The sequence below is a fragment of the Panthera tigris genome, chromosome B3 (genome assembly GCF_018350195.1).
Source record: "Panthera tigris isolate Pti1 chromosome B3, P.tigris_Pti1_mat1.1, whole genome shotgun sequence".
NCBI classification, from domain to species: Eukaryota; Metazoa; Chordata; class Mammalia; order Carnivora; family Felidae; genus Panthera; species Panthera tigris.
This window is the reverse complement of record NC_056665.1, coordinates 117,654,169-117,669,537: the sequence shown is the minus strand read 5'-3', so window position 1 is coordinate 117,669,537 and position 15,369 is coordinate 117,654,169. Positions and strand designations below refer to the sequence as shown.

At 38.3% G+C, this 15,369-nt stretch overlaps 1 protein-coding gene across 1 annotated transcript in view; it reads right to left on the bottom strand.

Annotated features, from left to right (window-relative positions):
• The window catches only part of RBM25 (RNA binding motif protein 25), a 60,164-nt gene that overhangs the window by 29,811 nt on the left and 14,984 nt on the right, over nucleotides 1–15,369 (bottom strand). The window contains exons 4-6 of the mRNA XM_007095101.3: nucleotides 13,854–14,021; nucleotides 8,427–8,484; nucleotides 2,821–2,981 (exon numbers count right to left, since the gene is read on the bottom strand). Coding sequence (XP_007095163.1) covers nucleotides 2,821–2,981; nucleotides 8,427–8,484; nucleotides 13,854–14,021 — 387 coding nt within the window. The remainder of the gene's footprint in view (nucleotides 1–2,820; nucleotides 2,982–8,426; nucleotides 8,485–13,853; nucleotides 14,022–15,369) is intronic.

The window sequence follows — 15,369 nt, the reverse complement described above, 5'->3', positions numbered from 1 at the left end:
CGTGACCTGAGCCAAAATCAAGAGACAGGTGCTTAACCGACTGAGCCCCCAGGCTCCCCAGAGAGTTGGTTTTTTGATGTGACAGGAAACACTGTTGCTGTGAAATACAGCTTCTACTCCAGAGAAGCTGCATTTTATTATTTCTTTACAAAACTAGGTAAAGACAGTAAGATTACCAGGTGAGCAATGTAACTGCAACTGCCACTCAATAAATGAGCATCCCATTCTTGCTATGGGCAACATACTGTCCTAGGTTCTGCAGAGGTACAAGAGGAAGAGACACAGTCTGTGAGTTTATGGTCCTTCCTGTTTGTAATCAGACATGGAAATCAAACGGCACAAGGGGGATGAGAGACAGATACCAACAATATATGTTACAAAGCAGACTGTCCTAACACCAGTAAAAACCTGGAAACATAGATGGGAAGAGAGGAATTAATTCTGCCTGAGAGAAATCCAGGATAGGACTGACAAAGACTGTATGAATCAAGTAACATTGTAATGAGATCTGGATAGAACTGCAACAGGGAGCTTGGATGGACAACAAGGACACAAGATGTCAGAAAAGCACAAAGGAAGTTCGTGGAGATATATGATTGACATGAGCAGAAGGATTGATGAGAGCAGCTAGAAAGGTAGACTGAACGAGCCTTGAATGCCATACTAAGAAGACAGGCTTTATACTATGAGAAATTCAAAACCATTAAGGATGTACGAGCACACAGTTGACATACTTATGTTTTAGAAATATAGGCGGTGCTAGAATAATCAGATGAGAGGAATGAAATCCAGAGAAATCAGTTGAAATTTACTAAAAGTCCAAGAAAAGGCAGAAGTAAAAAAAAGTCTATTTACAGAATACTGAGAATCAATCTCTATTTATGAAAGAAAAACAAATTCACATATTCCAATTAAAAGTATATTCATCCATACAGAGAAAAAAGTCTGGAAGAATATGCAACAAAAACATATACAGGGGCTCCCAATGGGGATAGGATTATGGGTGCTACTGAATTTCTTCTTGAAATAGTTTGCTTTACACTGGGTGTTATATGAAAGTGATGGATCACCAAGTTCTACTTCTGAAACCAATACTACACTGTATATTAACTAACTTGAACTTAAATAAATTAAAAAATAAAAAGTAAATAGATGTGTCTAGGCAGAACTCACAATAAATGCTGATTAAACTGTAAAAAAATTTTTTCAATAAATGACGGCATGTACTTAAAATAACAGTTTGCTTTATAAAGGTTTTTTTTAACGCTTTTTTTAAGAGAGAGAGAGAAAAAGCATGCATGAGTGGGGGGAGGGGCAGAGAATCCAAACAAGGTTCCACAATGACAAGACAGACTAATGTGGGGCTCAAACTCATGAACCACAAGATCATGACCTGAGCCAAAGTCGATGCTTAACGGACTGAGCTACCCACATGCCCCAAGATTTTATTTATTTTTTCTTAGTGTTTATTTATTGCTGAGAGACAGAGCGTGAGCAAGGGAGGGGCAGAGAGAGGGAGACACAGACTCCAAAGCAGGATCCAGGCTCTCAGCACAGAGCCTGATACAGGGCTTGAATCTACAAATCGCGAGATCATGACCTGAACCAATGCCAGACGCTTAACCAACAGCCACCCAGGCTCCCCCCACGATTTTCTTAATAACATTTTCTGAGGTTTTGTTTGCTTGACAAAGAATATACAGTGTTTTTGTAAAGGAGGGAAGAGTAATACCAAGAAAGCTATTTCTATTTTCAATGACAATGAAAGCATAAGAGCAAAAACGCATTTTTGCTTTTGTAGAAGAAAGAAGGTAACAATAAATCCACTTTAAATCCATTCAAGTTTGAGATGCCAAAAGGAAATAGGAAATATACTCAGGTTTTAGCTATTTTTTGTTTTGCTGAAAGGGAGTAATGACGAATACATGAAAATTTCCTTTACTTTAGCTTCACTTAATATGGGACCCAACTGAGGAAAGTAGTAAGATTTATTTTCACTTATTTTAGAGCTTGTGGGTTTTGTTTTGTTTTTTTTTGAGAGCAAGAGAGAGCACACACTCATATGGGCGACGACAGAGGAAGAAGGAGAGACAAAATCCCAAGCATGCTCCACGCCCAGCATGGAGAGCCCAAAGCGGGGCTAAATCCCAAGACTCTGAGATCATGACCTAAGCCAAAATCAAGAGTCAGACACTCAACCAACTGAGCAACCCAGGCACCCAGAACCTGTGTGATTCTTTTTTTCTTTTAGTTTATTTTTATTTATTCTGAAAGAGAAATAGAGAGCAAGCAGGGGAGGGACAGAGAGAGGGAGACGGAATCTGTGCTGACAGCACAGAGCCTGACGTGGGGCTCCAACTCATGAACTGTGAGATCATGACCTGAGCCAAAGTCAAGACTTTGATGCCCAACTGACTGAGCCACACAGGTGCCCCAGAACCTGTGTACTTCTAAAACAGAGGGCAACTAATTAAAATTGTGTAAGCTGAACTATATTTTGTTGTACTTACTTACAAAGCTACCTTAATGAATTAGCTGTTAGGAACAGTCTGTACCAGTGTTTTTTCTGGCAACTTAACCTTGTCCAGCCTCCCTCACTACCTTTATCCTAACCTGGAACAAGCAAACCAACCATCATCTATCCCCTATGGGTAGATAAAAGACTTTGATAAACTGCAAAAATACCCTCCTGCTTTTAGCCACAAGTACATATTATGATGAGGATGATCCTGTGAAGCCCCATATTAGATTCCCTTATAAGAAGTACTTACACTGAAAGAGCACAGTAAGCCTAAAAAGACAGCACTATAAAAAACATACCCCATTAGAAGCTTTCTTTTTTGCTTTCCATTCATCCAGTTGTGCCTTTGTCTTTGCATCAACTTTAACAAGTAGTTTCTTCTCTCCAATCTGCAGGTCATGCAGTAACCTGAGCGCACGGAGGGTAGATTCAGGTTCCTTATACTCACAGAAGCCAAAGGCTAAAAATGGGTGTAAAGAATTCATCAAATATCAATAGTTATGAAAACACAGTATTTATGGAAAATTAAAATAATTAGAGACCAAATGTTTTTAATACCAAGATTTTTCACATTGTCACTCCTCTCTTTCCTTCAATTACCTTTGATTTTAACACCCTCAAACCGAAAGAAAAAAAGAAAAACAGGAAAGAAAAATTCTAATCAGGGAAATTGTTACTTATTAGAAGTGCTGATAAAATATTTAGCAGAACCAGAAAATTTCATAATGGAGTCTTTTAATTATTTCCTGAATTCATTCCACCCAGACTTCCTAACAGTTAGCAACAATTATATGACATCAGGCTGCTTGAACCTGTTAAAGCTCTTTTCAACTCTGAGTCGTTACACTACAAAAGTACTGAACTTTTATCCTAGTTATGAGTCTAATTTTTCTGTGTCTGTTTCATTTTAGTAACTACTCTAAGCATTATTACCATGACTTTAAGCCAGAGATATTAAAACATAAATTTTAAAAGAGTAATCTAAAAATTTAAAGCAAAAAAACAAATGAATCCAAATATGTATACAGTTAAGGAAATAACCACACAGAAAGGAACTATTCTGAGTGATTTTAAATTTTTTTTCTTTTTTTAAAAAAAATTTTTTTTAAATGTTTATTTATTTTTGAGAGAGAGACAGAGTGTGAGCAGGGGAGGAGCAGAGAGAGAGGGAGACACAGAATCCGAAGCAGGCTCCAGGCTCTCAGCTGACAGCACAGAGGCTGATGTGGGGCTCAAACTCACGAACCGTGAGATCATGACCTGAGCTGAAGTCGGACAATTACCGACTGAGCCACCGAGGGGACCCTAAATTTTTTCTTTTAACGTTTATTTATTTTTGAGAGAGAGACAGAGTGAGTATGGGAGGGGCAGAGACAGAGGGAGACATAGAATCCGAAGGAGGCTCCAGGCTCTGAACTGTCAGCACAGAGCCCAATGCGGGGTTCAAACTCACAAACCGTGAGATCATGACCTAAGCCAAAGTCGGACACTTAACCGACTGAGCCATCCAGGCACCCATCTTCTGAGCGCCATTAAAGCAGTAAATTTGACTTTAGATTTTTTAGTGTGATATATCAGAAAGACAAAAGACCTGTCAACAGAAAACTTCTATCACCATATTGCTGATGAGTGTAGATGTTATTAGTCTTACATTGTTGCATATGAAATATGAGATGAACCAAGCCAGTAATTATTTAACAGTCTATCATCCCAATGTCCTTGAAACTCTAGATTCTCAGTATGGGAATACAGATATAACAGAAAAGCTTAAATAAAAACCGTTTAGTCCTGAATGTGAATTAACGTGCATTGGAAAAATGTAAAAGCAAAGACTAATAAACAAGTCTTGTAATGAATATACCTAATTGGCAGCTTGTGATTTTTAAAGCAATTTACCACTAAAAAAAAACCAGAGTTCCTTAAAGAAATGGCTGACCCTAAGTCTAGGACGGAAAAACTACTAGATAAGCTTAGATTCCAGATTCCAAATAACAAGGTAACTATTAAAAACAGGCTGGCGACAAAACCATTGGAAATCAACTTGCAGAGGCGACTTAAGACAATTTAAGCTTCACTAGCAATAACGACAATAAATTCTTATTAAGTATAACAACAAACCGAATAGGCTTCAATCCTTAAGTTCACAATGGTTCTTTAAAAAAAAGTCACTGATGGGGTGCCTGGGTGGCTCAGTCGGTTAAGCGTCCGACTTCGGCTCAGGTCATGATCTCACAGTCCATGAGTTTGAGCCCCACATCGGGCTCTGTGCTGACAGCTCAGAGCCTGGAGCCTGCTTCAGATTCTGTGTCTCCCTCCTCTGACCCTCCCCTGTTCATGCTCTGTCTCTGTCTCAAAAATAAATAAAACATTAAAAAAAATTAAAAAAAAAAAAAAGTCACTGCTGGGGCGCCTGGGTGTCTCAGTCTGTTAAGCGTTGGACTTTGGCTCAGGTCATGATCTCATGGTCCATGAGTTCAAGCCCTGCATCGGGCTCTGTGCTGACAGCTTAGAGCCTGGAGCCTGCTTCACATTCCATGTCTCCCTCTCTCTCTCCCCTCCCCAACTCATGCTCTCTCACTCTCTCTCTCAAAAATAAATAAAGGTTAAAAAAATTTTTTTAATAAAATAAAATTAAAAAATAAATTAAAAAAGTCACTGCTAAAGAATGTTGAGGACACAAACTCATTGTTTTGAAAAAAAATCAAGGAACCAAAGCATTTACCCTGTTTTCCTTATATCAATTATACCTCTAACCAAATACTAGATGGAGATAGAGGTTTATTCTTACAGCAGTAGTCTAATAAAGACTTTTTAAAAATGTTTTTTAACATTTATTCATTTTTGAGACACGGGGTGGGGGGGGGAGAGAGAGAGAGAGAAAGATAGACAGACAGACAGACAGGGTGAGTGGAGGGGGGGCAGAGAGGGAGACACAGAATCTGAAACAGGCTCTGAGATCATGATCTGAGCTGACAGACACTTAACTGACTGAGCCACCCAGGTGCCTGATTTATTTTCCTTTTCTTTTCTTTCTTTCTTTTTTTTTTTTTTAAATGTTTTGGGGGTCACTGGGTGGCTCAGTCAGTTAAGCGTCCGACTCTTGGTTTCAGCTCAGGTCATGCATGTTCTCATGGTTGGTGAGTTCAAACCCTGCATCAGGCTTTGAACTGACAGTGTGGAACCAGCTTGGGATTCTCTCCCTCTCTCTCTCTGCCCCTCTCTCACTCATTCCCTCAAAATAAATAAAAACTTGAAAAAAAGTATTAAAAATTTTGTTTAATGCTTATTTATATCTAAGAGAGAGAGACAGAGACAGAGAGACAGAGTCAGGGCAAGTAGGAAGGGGCAGAGAAAGACACAAAATCTGAGGCAGGCTCCAGGCTCTGAGCTATCAGCACCGAGCCTGACACAGGGCTTGAACTCATGAGCTGTGAGGTGATGACCTGAGCCAAAGTCAGACACTCAAGTGGGACGCTTAACTGACTGAGCAACCCAGGCACCACAAGAAGATTTATTTTTCAATGAATGAATGATAGTAGTCCTCAAATTAGACTAGTGCATTTTGCAATCCTCCAATGAATAAATCAATCCAGGAACAGACAATCAACAGCTGCATCTCAAACCACAAAAAATTTTTAATTAAAAAAAAAAATAATAATAATAATCCAGTGTCTGATGATGGAAGAACAATACCTTTAGAAAATTCTTATAAATAAAAGCATCAAAAAAATAACACATATGAACTCAAATTGAAGTCTCAAGATACAACTACCAACCAGTTTACATAAAATACGGAAGACAGGGGCGCCTGGGTGGCTCAGTCGGTTAAGCATCCAACTTCGGCTCAGGTCATGATCTCACGGTCCATGAGTTTGAGCCCCACATCGGGCTCTGTGCTGACAGCTCGGAGCCTGGAGCCTGCTTCAGATTCTGTGTCTCCCTCTCTCTCTGACCCTCCCCCGTTCATGCTCTGTCTCTGTCTCAAAAATAAATAAACATTGGGGCGCCTGGGTGGCTCAGTCGGTTGGGCGTCCGACTTCAGCTCAGGTCACAATCGCGCGGTCTGTGAGTTCGAGCCCCGCGTCGGGCTCTGGGCTGATGGCTCAGAGCCTGGAGCCTGCTTCCGAGTCTATGTCTCCCTCTCTCTCTGCCCCTCCCCCGTTCATGCTCTGTCTCTCTCTGTCTCAAAAATAAATAAATGTTAAAAAAAAAATTTTTTTTAATAAATAAAATAAAATAAACATTAAAAAAAATTTTTTTTAATAAATAAAATACAGAAGACAGAGAAGCACTGGCATATTATTCTGCGTGGAGCTGCAATCAGCAAATCTAGACTAAAGAAACACTACTGGGAAAATGACAGTTTCTTCCACAAATAACTGCAAAGGAAAAGAGAGCGAGAACTTAAAACATTTTTAAAAAGTCTTAAAATATGCCAGCCAACTGCAATATGCTGACTATGTATAGATCCTGAATTAAACAAAATATTTAAAAATTGGTATTTGTGACATCTGAACACTGACTTACAATATTAAGAAAAATAGTTAATTTTTGAAGGTCTTATGATAGTATTTTCAGTAAATTTTTTAAAAAACTCCTATCTTTTAGAGATACACACTAAAATAGGATGAGTGCTTGGGATTGCTTAAAAATAATATATAAAGAGGGGGTGTGATGGGTGCTTGGGATTGCCTAAAAATAATATAAGGAGGCGGTGCCTGGTTGGCTCAATGGCTAAGCATCTGATTCTTGATTTCGGCTTAGGTTGTGATCTCATGGTTCGTGAGTTTGAGCCCTACATCAGACTCTGCTCTGAGAGTGCAGAACCTGCTTGGGAGTCTGTCTCCCTCTATCCCCTCTGCCTCTCTTTCTCAAAAATATTTTTAAAACAATAAAAGAAATTAAACAATAAATTTAAAAATAACATAAGGAGGAAATGGATAGGGTACAGGTTAAGCACAATTGACCATGAGTTGATAAAGCTAGGTGATGAGTATGTGGAAATTCATCACACTACTCTAATTTTATATACGCATGATTTTTTCCATAATAAAAAGTGTTTCAAGAATGTACATCAGTCGGGGTGCCTGGGTGGCTCAGTCGGTTAAGCGTCCAACTTCAGCTCAGGTCACGATCTCACGGTTTGTGAGATTGAGCCCCGTGTCGGGCTCTGTGCTGATAGCTCAGAGCCTGGAGCCTGCTTCAGATTCTGTGTCTCCCTCTCCTTCTGCCCCTCCCCTGCTCACGCTCTGACTCTCTCTTTTAATATTAATAAACGTTAAAAAAAAATTAAAATCTTTAAAAAAGAATGTACATCAGTCATTAAGCATCTGACTTCGTCTCAGGTCACGATCACATGGTATGTGAGTTCTGGCTCTGCATCAGGCTCTCTGCTGTCACCATGTGGAGCCTACCTCGGATCCTCTGTCCCCCCCCCCCCCAACTCCCACCCCTCCCCTAGCCTCCCCCAACCCCCTGTCTCTCAAAAATAAACATTAAAAAAAAGAAATAATGTACACCAAACAGGTGCTTTTACCAAGAAGAAAGAACAGCCTGCTTCTAAGACAAACAGGTCATCTCACCATCAGTTCTCCTGATTCCTTCCTAAGTTCTAAGTGTTGAATGCTAATCATACACTCCTGCTCCGAGAAAAACAGACTTTTCAAAACAATACTGTAAAAAAAAAATCTGAATACTTTTTCCTCTCCTACCTCCTTCCTGTTAATGCTTTTCCACTTTCTAATCTCAACTCCCAGCTAAATCTTTCCAACTACCTTTAATCCTATTCCAGCAAGAAGGAAGACAAAGAGTGCTAACAGAATACTCCATGGTTAAGGGAAATGAGAGTCAAACATGTAAGAAGCTATCTATATAGCTTAAAGTGATCTTAGTAAGAATTACCTACCTTGAAGTTTCCCAGATGCACCTTGTACTCGCTTCCAACTCAAAACCAAGCCACATTTCTTCAAAATAAAAAACAAAAAATGATCATTACCATTTAATAAAATAAATTAATTTGTAATAAAAATAAGAACACAATCATATTTCCACGAGAAAAATAAAAGAAAAAAGAAAAAAATCATACCAGCTATTAAATTTCTTAAAATTCTCTCAATTCCTACAAGCTTATTATATAAAAGAAATATATAATACATCATTTAAAAGAAAAATAATAAATTCTTACAGATTCTCTTATTTGCAGAAAATTGGCTACCTTTTAATAGAGAAATTTTACAGCATTATTTACCTTATCCAAAATATATAAAATGCCAAAATTACCAATATCAGAATATTTAAAATAAACTATAAAAAATTCAAGTAAATTAGTCCATAAAAATTATGTTTTAAAACACATGTATATACTATAAACAACTTTTTAAAGATTTTTTTTAAGTAATCTCTATACCCAATGTGGGGGCTCAAACTCACAACCCCAAGATCAAGAGTTGCATGCTCTACCCAGTGAGCCACCCAGGCACCCCTATATCATAAAAGTCTTTTAGTAACATGGGGAAATGCTTGATAAGGATACAAAAATAACATGGGACATGAAATTGCAAATATACAGTAAGACTTTATGCAACGAAAAAAATTTTCGATAAATCAGAAATATGAGTGGAGCAGGTTACCTGAAGAGTAGAACATTATTTTGTTTACTTGCAAAGTTTTAAAACATTATTTCTAATTATTAAAGTAAAAGCTAGAAGGTTAAAAAAAAAAAAAAGTTATTTGTGGAAAATGGTAACTGAAGACTGCCTGTCAAAACTAAGAGAATGCATGTATTTTTCACATCTTCCTTCACAGAAAACCAATAAAATGAAAATCAAGGAATATAAAAGATAAAAACCCATGAGATCAAACATTGCAGGGGGAAACGGCACCAGAATTCAACAAAATTTTAAGAAGACAAAAGGCAAGGGGCGCCTGGGTGGCTCAGCTGGTTAAGCGACCAACTTCGGCTCAGGTCATGATCTGCCCATCCATGAATTCGAGCCCTGCGTCAGACCCTGTGCCTGTGCCTGTGCCTGTGCTGACTGCTCAGAGCCTGGAGCCTGCTTCAGAGTCTCTCTCTGCCCCTCCCCCACTCACGCTCTGTCTCTCAAAAATGAATAAACATTAAAAAAAATTTTAAGAGACAAAAGGCAAATGGAAGGATGGGAACTCATTCAGTGTATCAAAGAAAGCCGTAACTCCCAAGTGTTAACAGATGAAGATACTACTGAGAAAGAATTAGGTTAATGGATTCTACAAAGCCAAGTGGACCTAGACTAGAGGTAAAAGGTGCGTACAGTGGAGAATGGAGTTGCAGCATGAAGCTGAATAAAAACAGGTGCTTGCCTGACAATATGAATATGGAACAATGAAAGCCTCAGAGTTCTTTTCAAGCAACTACTCTAATCTCCACCCCCAGAGAAGATAGCCTGCTATCTTTATAAGAAACTATACTATCCCCATCCTCAGGTAAAGACAGAATGAAGTTATGAAGAAAGTGAACAGAACAGATATGAAAGATCAGGAAGGGATACAGAATGGGTAACAAGGGCAGCCAACCATATACTCACTAGGCATGAAACCAATCAACTGATGGCTAAATTACCCTACAATGATGTTCAACATTTTACAAACCCAGCATTTCCACACAAAAAGACTTTTAATCCCTAACTCTTAAATGTAAACAATCAAGGATCACTAGACATTTAAGGCCTTAAAAGAAAAATAAGGGGTACCCTGATGGCTCATTCAGTATAGCATGCAACTTGATCTCAGGGTTGTGAGTTTGAGCCCTGCATTGGTCACAGAGCCTACTTAAAACTTAAAGGGGAGGGGCACGTGGGTGGCTTGATAGGTTAAGCGTCCGACTTGGGCTCAGGTCATGATCTCACGGTCCGTGAGTTTGAGCCCCACGTCGGGCTCTGTGCTGACAGCTCAGAGCCTGGAGCCTGTTCAGATTCTGTGTCTCCCTCTCTCTCTCTGCCCCTCCCCTGTTCATGCTCTGTCTCTCTCTGTCTCAAAAATAAATAAACGTTAAAAAAAATTTTTTTTAAAAAAAGCAAAAAACTTAAAGGGGAGCCCCGGTGGCTCAGTTAGTTAAGCATCTAACTTCGACTCAGGTCATGATCTCACAGCTAGTGAGTTCGAGACCTGCATCAGGCTCTGTGCTGATAGCACAGAGCCTGCTTGGGATTCTCAATCTCTCTCTCTCAAAATAAACAAACTTTAAAAATAAATAAAAATAAAAAGATGTTTCAAATAGAATATATACATTATCTCCACACACTTGTACACAAATATTCACAGCACCGTTATTCACGACAACCAAAAAGTGGAAACAACCCAACTGCCCATCAACTAATGAATGGGTAAACAAAATGAGGTATGTCCATCAGATGGAATATTTGGCCATAAAAAGGAACGAAATACTGATATAAGCTACAATGTAGATGAACCCTGAAAACATTAAGTAAAAAAGAAAAGACAAAACACAAAAAGCCACACATACCCCATGATTCTCTGTCTATAAAATACCCAGAATAGGCAAAACTACACAGACAGAAAGTAGGATAGTGGTTGCCATACGCTGGGGAGAGAAGAGAATGGGAAGTGACTTACAGGGTACAGGTTTTGTAGTTGGGGTGATGAAAATGTTCTAGAATGAAGTTAGTGGTGATGTTTGTACAACTTTGTGAATATACTAAAAACAACTGAATTATTATGAAAGGGTGAATTTGAAAGTATAAGTATTATGTCACAATAGAGATGTTTTTTTAAAAAATGTCCTCCCAACATTCCTTTGGAAAAAAGTTGGCATTATCTTGTAAAACTGAAGATAAACAGGCTGTAAGACTCAGAAATTCCACTTCTAAGAGAATACATGACAGAAGTTTTTTCATGTTCACTGAAGACATGACATTACCAGTAATCATACAGCAAAACATAGTGTTAAGAAATAGAAACAATCCATAAGACTATCATTAGAAAATTTTAAATTCCAGGTCATGATCTCTTGGTTTGTGAGTTCAAGCCCACATTGGGTTCTGTGCTGACAACTCAGAGCCTGGAGCCTGCTTCGGATTCTGTGTCTCCCTCTCTCTCTGCCCCTCCCCTACTCATGCTCTGTTTCTCTCCCTGTCTCAAAATAAATAAATAAATAATTGATTAATTAAAAATTTTTTTAAAAAAAAGAAAATTTAAAATTCATGGTACATTACTACAATCCAATGGTACATAGCAATAAGTAAACTAAAGGTATATATATATTAGGTGAAAAAAACAAGTTATGTAGTACAGAATTAAAATTTAATTATAAATTTTCTGAATATATAAATATGTAATTAAAGTAAGAAATACACACATGAATGATAAACACCAAATTTAGGATAGTGGTTTACCTCTGATAATTACCTCTGTGAAAAAAGAAGTGGGAATTGGGGCCAACTGTAATGATTTATTTCTTAAGAAAAAAATCTAGAGACAGTATCACAAAATACTGAGTCTGACAAAGCTAGGTTCTGTGGTGTTTATTTCCTAAACATTTTTTAATTCAAGGATCATACACTCTACAAAACAGAAATGGCAATAAAATCAAAAAGGAGAAGATTTTAAAATCACTTCTTTAAAAAACAGAGGAGATTATGGAGGGAGAGAGTACAGGCACTGTTGTTTTTTATTATAAAATCATTATTATTTCACTTAAAGTGCATTTATCACCAGGATAAAATTTTTAATCTTTTTTTTTCTGTTTATTTTTGAGAGAGAGAGAGAGAGAGAGAGAGAGAGAGAGAGAGAGGGCATGGGACAGAGCACGAGCAGAAAGGGGAGAGAGAGAGGGCGACACAGAATCTGAAGCAGGCTCAGGGCTCTGAGCTGTCAGCCCAGAGCCCAACATGGGGCTCGAACCCACTAACAAGCGAGATCATGACCTGAGCCAAAGTCGGAAGCTTAACCAACTGAGCCACCCACCCGTCCCAGGATAAAAGTTTCTAAACTAAGAAAAAAAGAAAACCAATGAGGCAACTGGATGGCTCAGTCTGTTAAGTGTCTGACTCCACCTCAGGTCATGACCTCACAGTTAATGAGTTCAAGCCCCACATCAGGCTGTCAGCACAGAGCCCACTTTGTATCCTCTGCCCCTCTCCTGTCCATGCTCTCTCTCTCAAAAATAAATACACATTTAAAAAAAATTTTTTTAAACATCAATGTCAGGGGCACCTGGGTGGCTCAGTCAGTTAAGCATCTGACTTTGGTTCAGGTCACGATCTCACAATTAGTGAGTCTGAGCCCTGAGCTGGGCCCTGCGCTGACAGCTTGGAGCCTAGAGACTGCTTCAGATTTTCTGTCTCCCTCTGTCTCTGCCCCTCCCTGTGCTCACGCTTCTCCCTCTCTGTCTCTCTCAAAAATAAACCTTTTTAAAAAAATGTCAATGTCATGAAAAACAAAAACAAAACAAGCAAACAAACAAACAAGCAAAAGACAGGAAGCTATTCTGTATTAGAGAAGATGTCTAGGGGCGCCAGGGTGGCTCTGTGGTTAAGCATCCAACTCTTGATTTTTGGCTCAGGTCATGAGGCTCAGGTCGTGACCTTATACTCTTATGAGCCTCATGTCAGTCTCTGCCCTGCCAACCAAGTATAACAATTCAGTACAATGTATAATCCTTGACTGAATCATAGGTAAACAAAATGCAGCAATTATGGAGATTATTGGGAAAATTACATATGAACTGTAAATACATTCAGTTAACAATATTATATCAGGGGGAAAAAATACTGTATCAGCCTTTAATTTTTTTTTTTTTTTTTTTTTTTGAGAGAACGCACAAGTGAGCAAGGGGCAGAGAAAGAGGGAAAGAGAGAGAATTCCACAAGGGGCAAAGACAGGGAGAGTGGGAGTGGGAGGGCTCAAGCTCATCCCCAGTGAGGCTAGAGCTCACCAACCTTGAGATCAAGATCTGAGCCCAAGTCAGATGCTTAACCAACTGCATCACCCAGGTATCCCAGCCTTAAATTTCTTAAGTATGATGATGGTTTTGTGATCATATAGGAGAATGTCCTCCATCTTAGGAAAAACAGGAAGTATTTAGAGATGAAACATCACGTCACAACTTAATCTCCAATCATTCAGAAAAAATGTGTGTGGGGTGTGTGTGTGCGCGCGGGTAGAAAATAAATGTGGCAAAACAAAATTGTGTTTCACTATACTATTCACTCAACTGTTTTGCAGGATTGAACATTTTCAAAATAAAAAGCAGAAAAGGATTATTCAGTCTTTCTGCGTTTTCATAAATTTGAAATCGATAATAAAACTTAAAAATTAAAAACAGTTTAACACTTACAGCAAGGAGCTGTCTTATAAGCATGTCTGAAGCTTTCTCAGAAATGTTGCCAACAAAAACTGTAGTAGTGGGACCACAATTTTCATCATTTTCTTTAGCCTTTAAGCCTGGATGATCCTTTCTTGCTCCCAAATGCTTTCCAACCATGGACACAGTGGGTACTAAAACCTAGAGTGAAAAAAAGGCAGTAAAATTGGACCTGGCAATTAAATTCCCATCACGTTTAATGTAACATTAAGCTAACAACAATTTTTAAGTAGTGCATACACAGCAATTAGTAAAGGTTCTACATACCTAATCTAAAGCTCCTATCATTTTTCATTAACACAAAATTATCTGCGACAAGTTCTATATTAGATAACCTTTCTTTTAAAAACGACTTGGAAAAGAAAATAAAAATAACTTGGATGGAAATTTCTTTATACTTAAGACCTAATTCTTAAATGTCCACGACATCGTAAGTCATTTAAAATTATCAAATATATCCAGGAGATCCGTCACAACTCTACTCTGTACAAACATAAAAGCAAATTTCAATTATCCCTGCTAATCCTCTGACAAGAGTATTCAAATACTCTCACAGCATTCTCCAAAACTTAAATTTTACCTTTATCAGTTGCATTTTTTACTTTTCCTTTGTAACTTTCAACTTCCCAGAGAACCAATCTCACTCATTTTTACATCTGAAACTGAATTTAGCAAAACATCCACAGAAGGCACTGAATAAAGAGTGGTGAACTAAGGGAGCTGCTCCAAACCCCAAGTCCCACCTTTTCCTAGGCTGAAATGCAAGACAGTAAGTACCTGTCAGGTGGAGGTTTTCCAAAATACCCCAACAATGGGTATCTGATCCAAGAAAAATTAGACCTCCCCTTGGTCTGAAGAACCGTATCTTCTTAGTGGTCGGCCTCACAGCAGATTTGTTTCCCCACAGAGTTACCATCTCCTTTTTAATATAGGTAACACCTCCTTCTCCCTCCCATTTCAAAATCCACAGGTAGACAAACAGTTGAAAGTAATGAGATCTACCCTCCCTCATAGAATTCCAAATGAAGCTTCATATTCTACCAGTTAACTCAAAGAAAAATTCTGGCTAAATAACAGTTAAGAGGATTATTATTTATTCATGTGTAGTAGCATGTTAGCATTCTTAATGAAGATGCTGAGAATGCACAAAAGCTTTGATGAATGTGAAGAATTAAGGCTTAAGAAGACTGAAAATGAAACAGTTTAGCAGAGTAAAGGCTTCAATAAAACTTTACAAAGCTTAAAGATACCATAACAGACAACAGAGAAAAAATAGGTTGGAAGGGGCTAAAAATTAGGTAGGTATGAGGAAAGAATGGAAATATATTCAACTCAAATTTCACTTCAGAATTTAAATTTCTGCTAAGATCATTCCTACAGTATTTTTTCTTTCTTTTATGAGATTGCATGTCAGATCATTCTCCCATCTCCCAGGACCAAGACAAAATGAGAGAATGGTGAAAAAACCAATGTCCTAAATCTGAAAGAA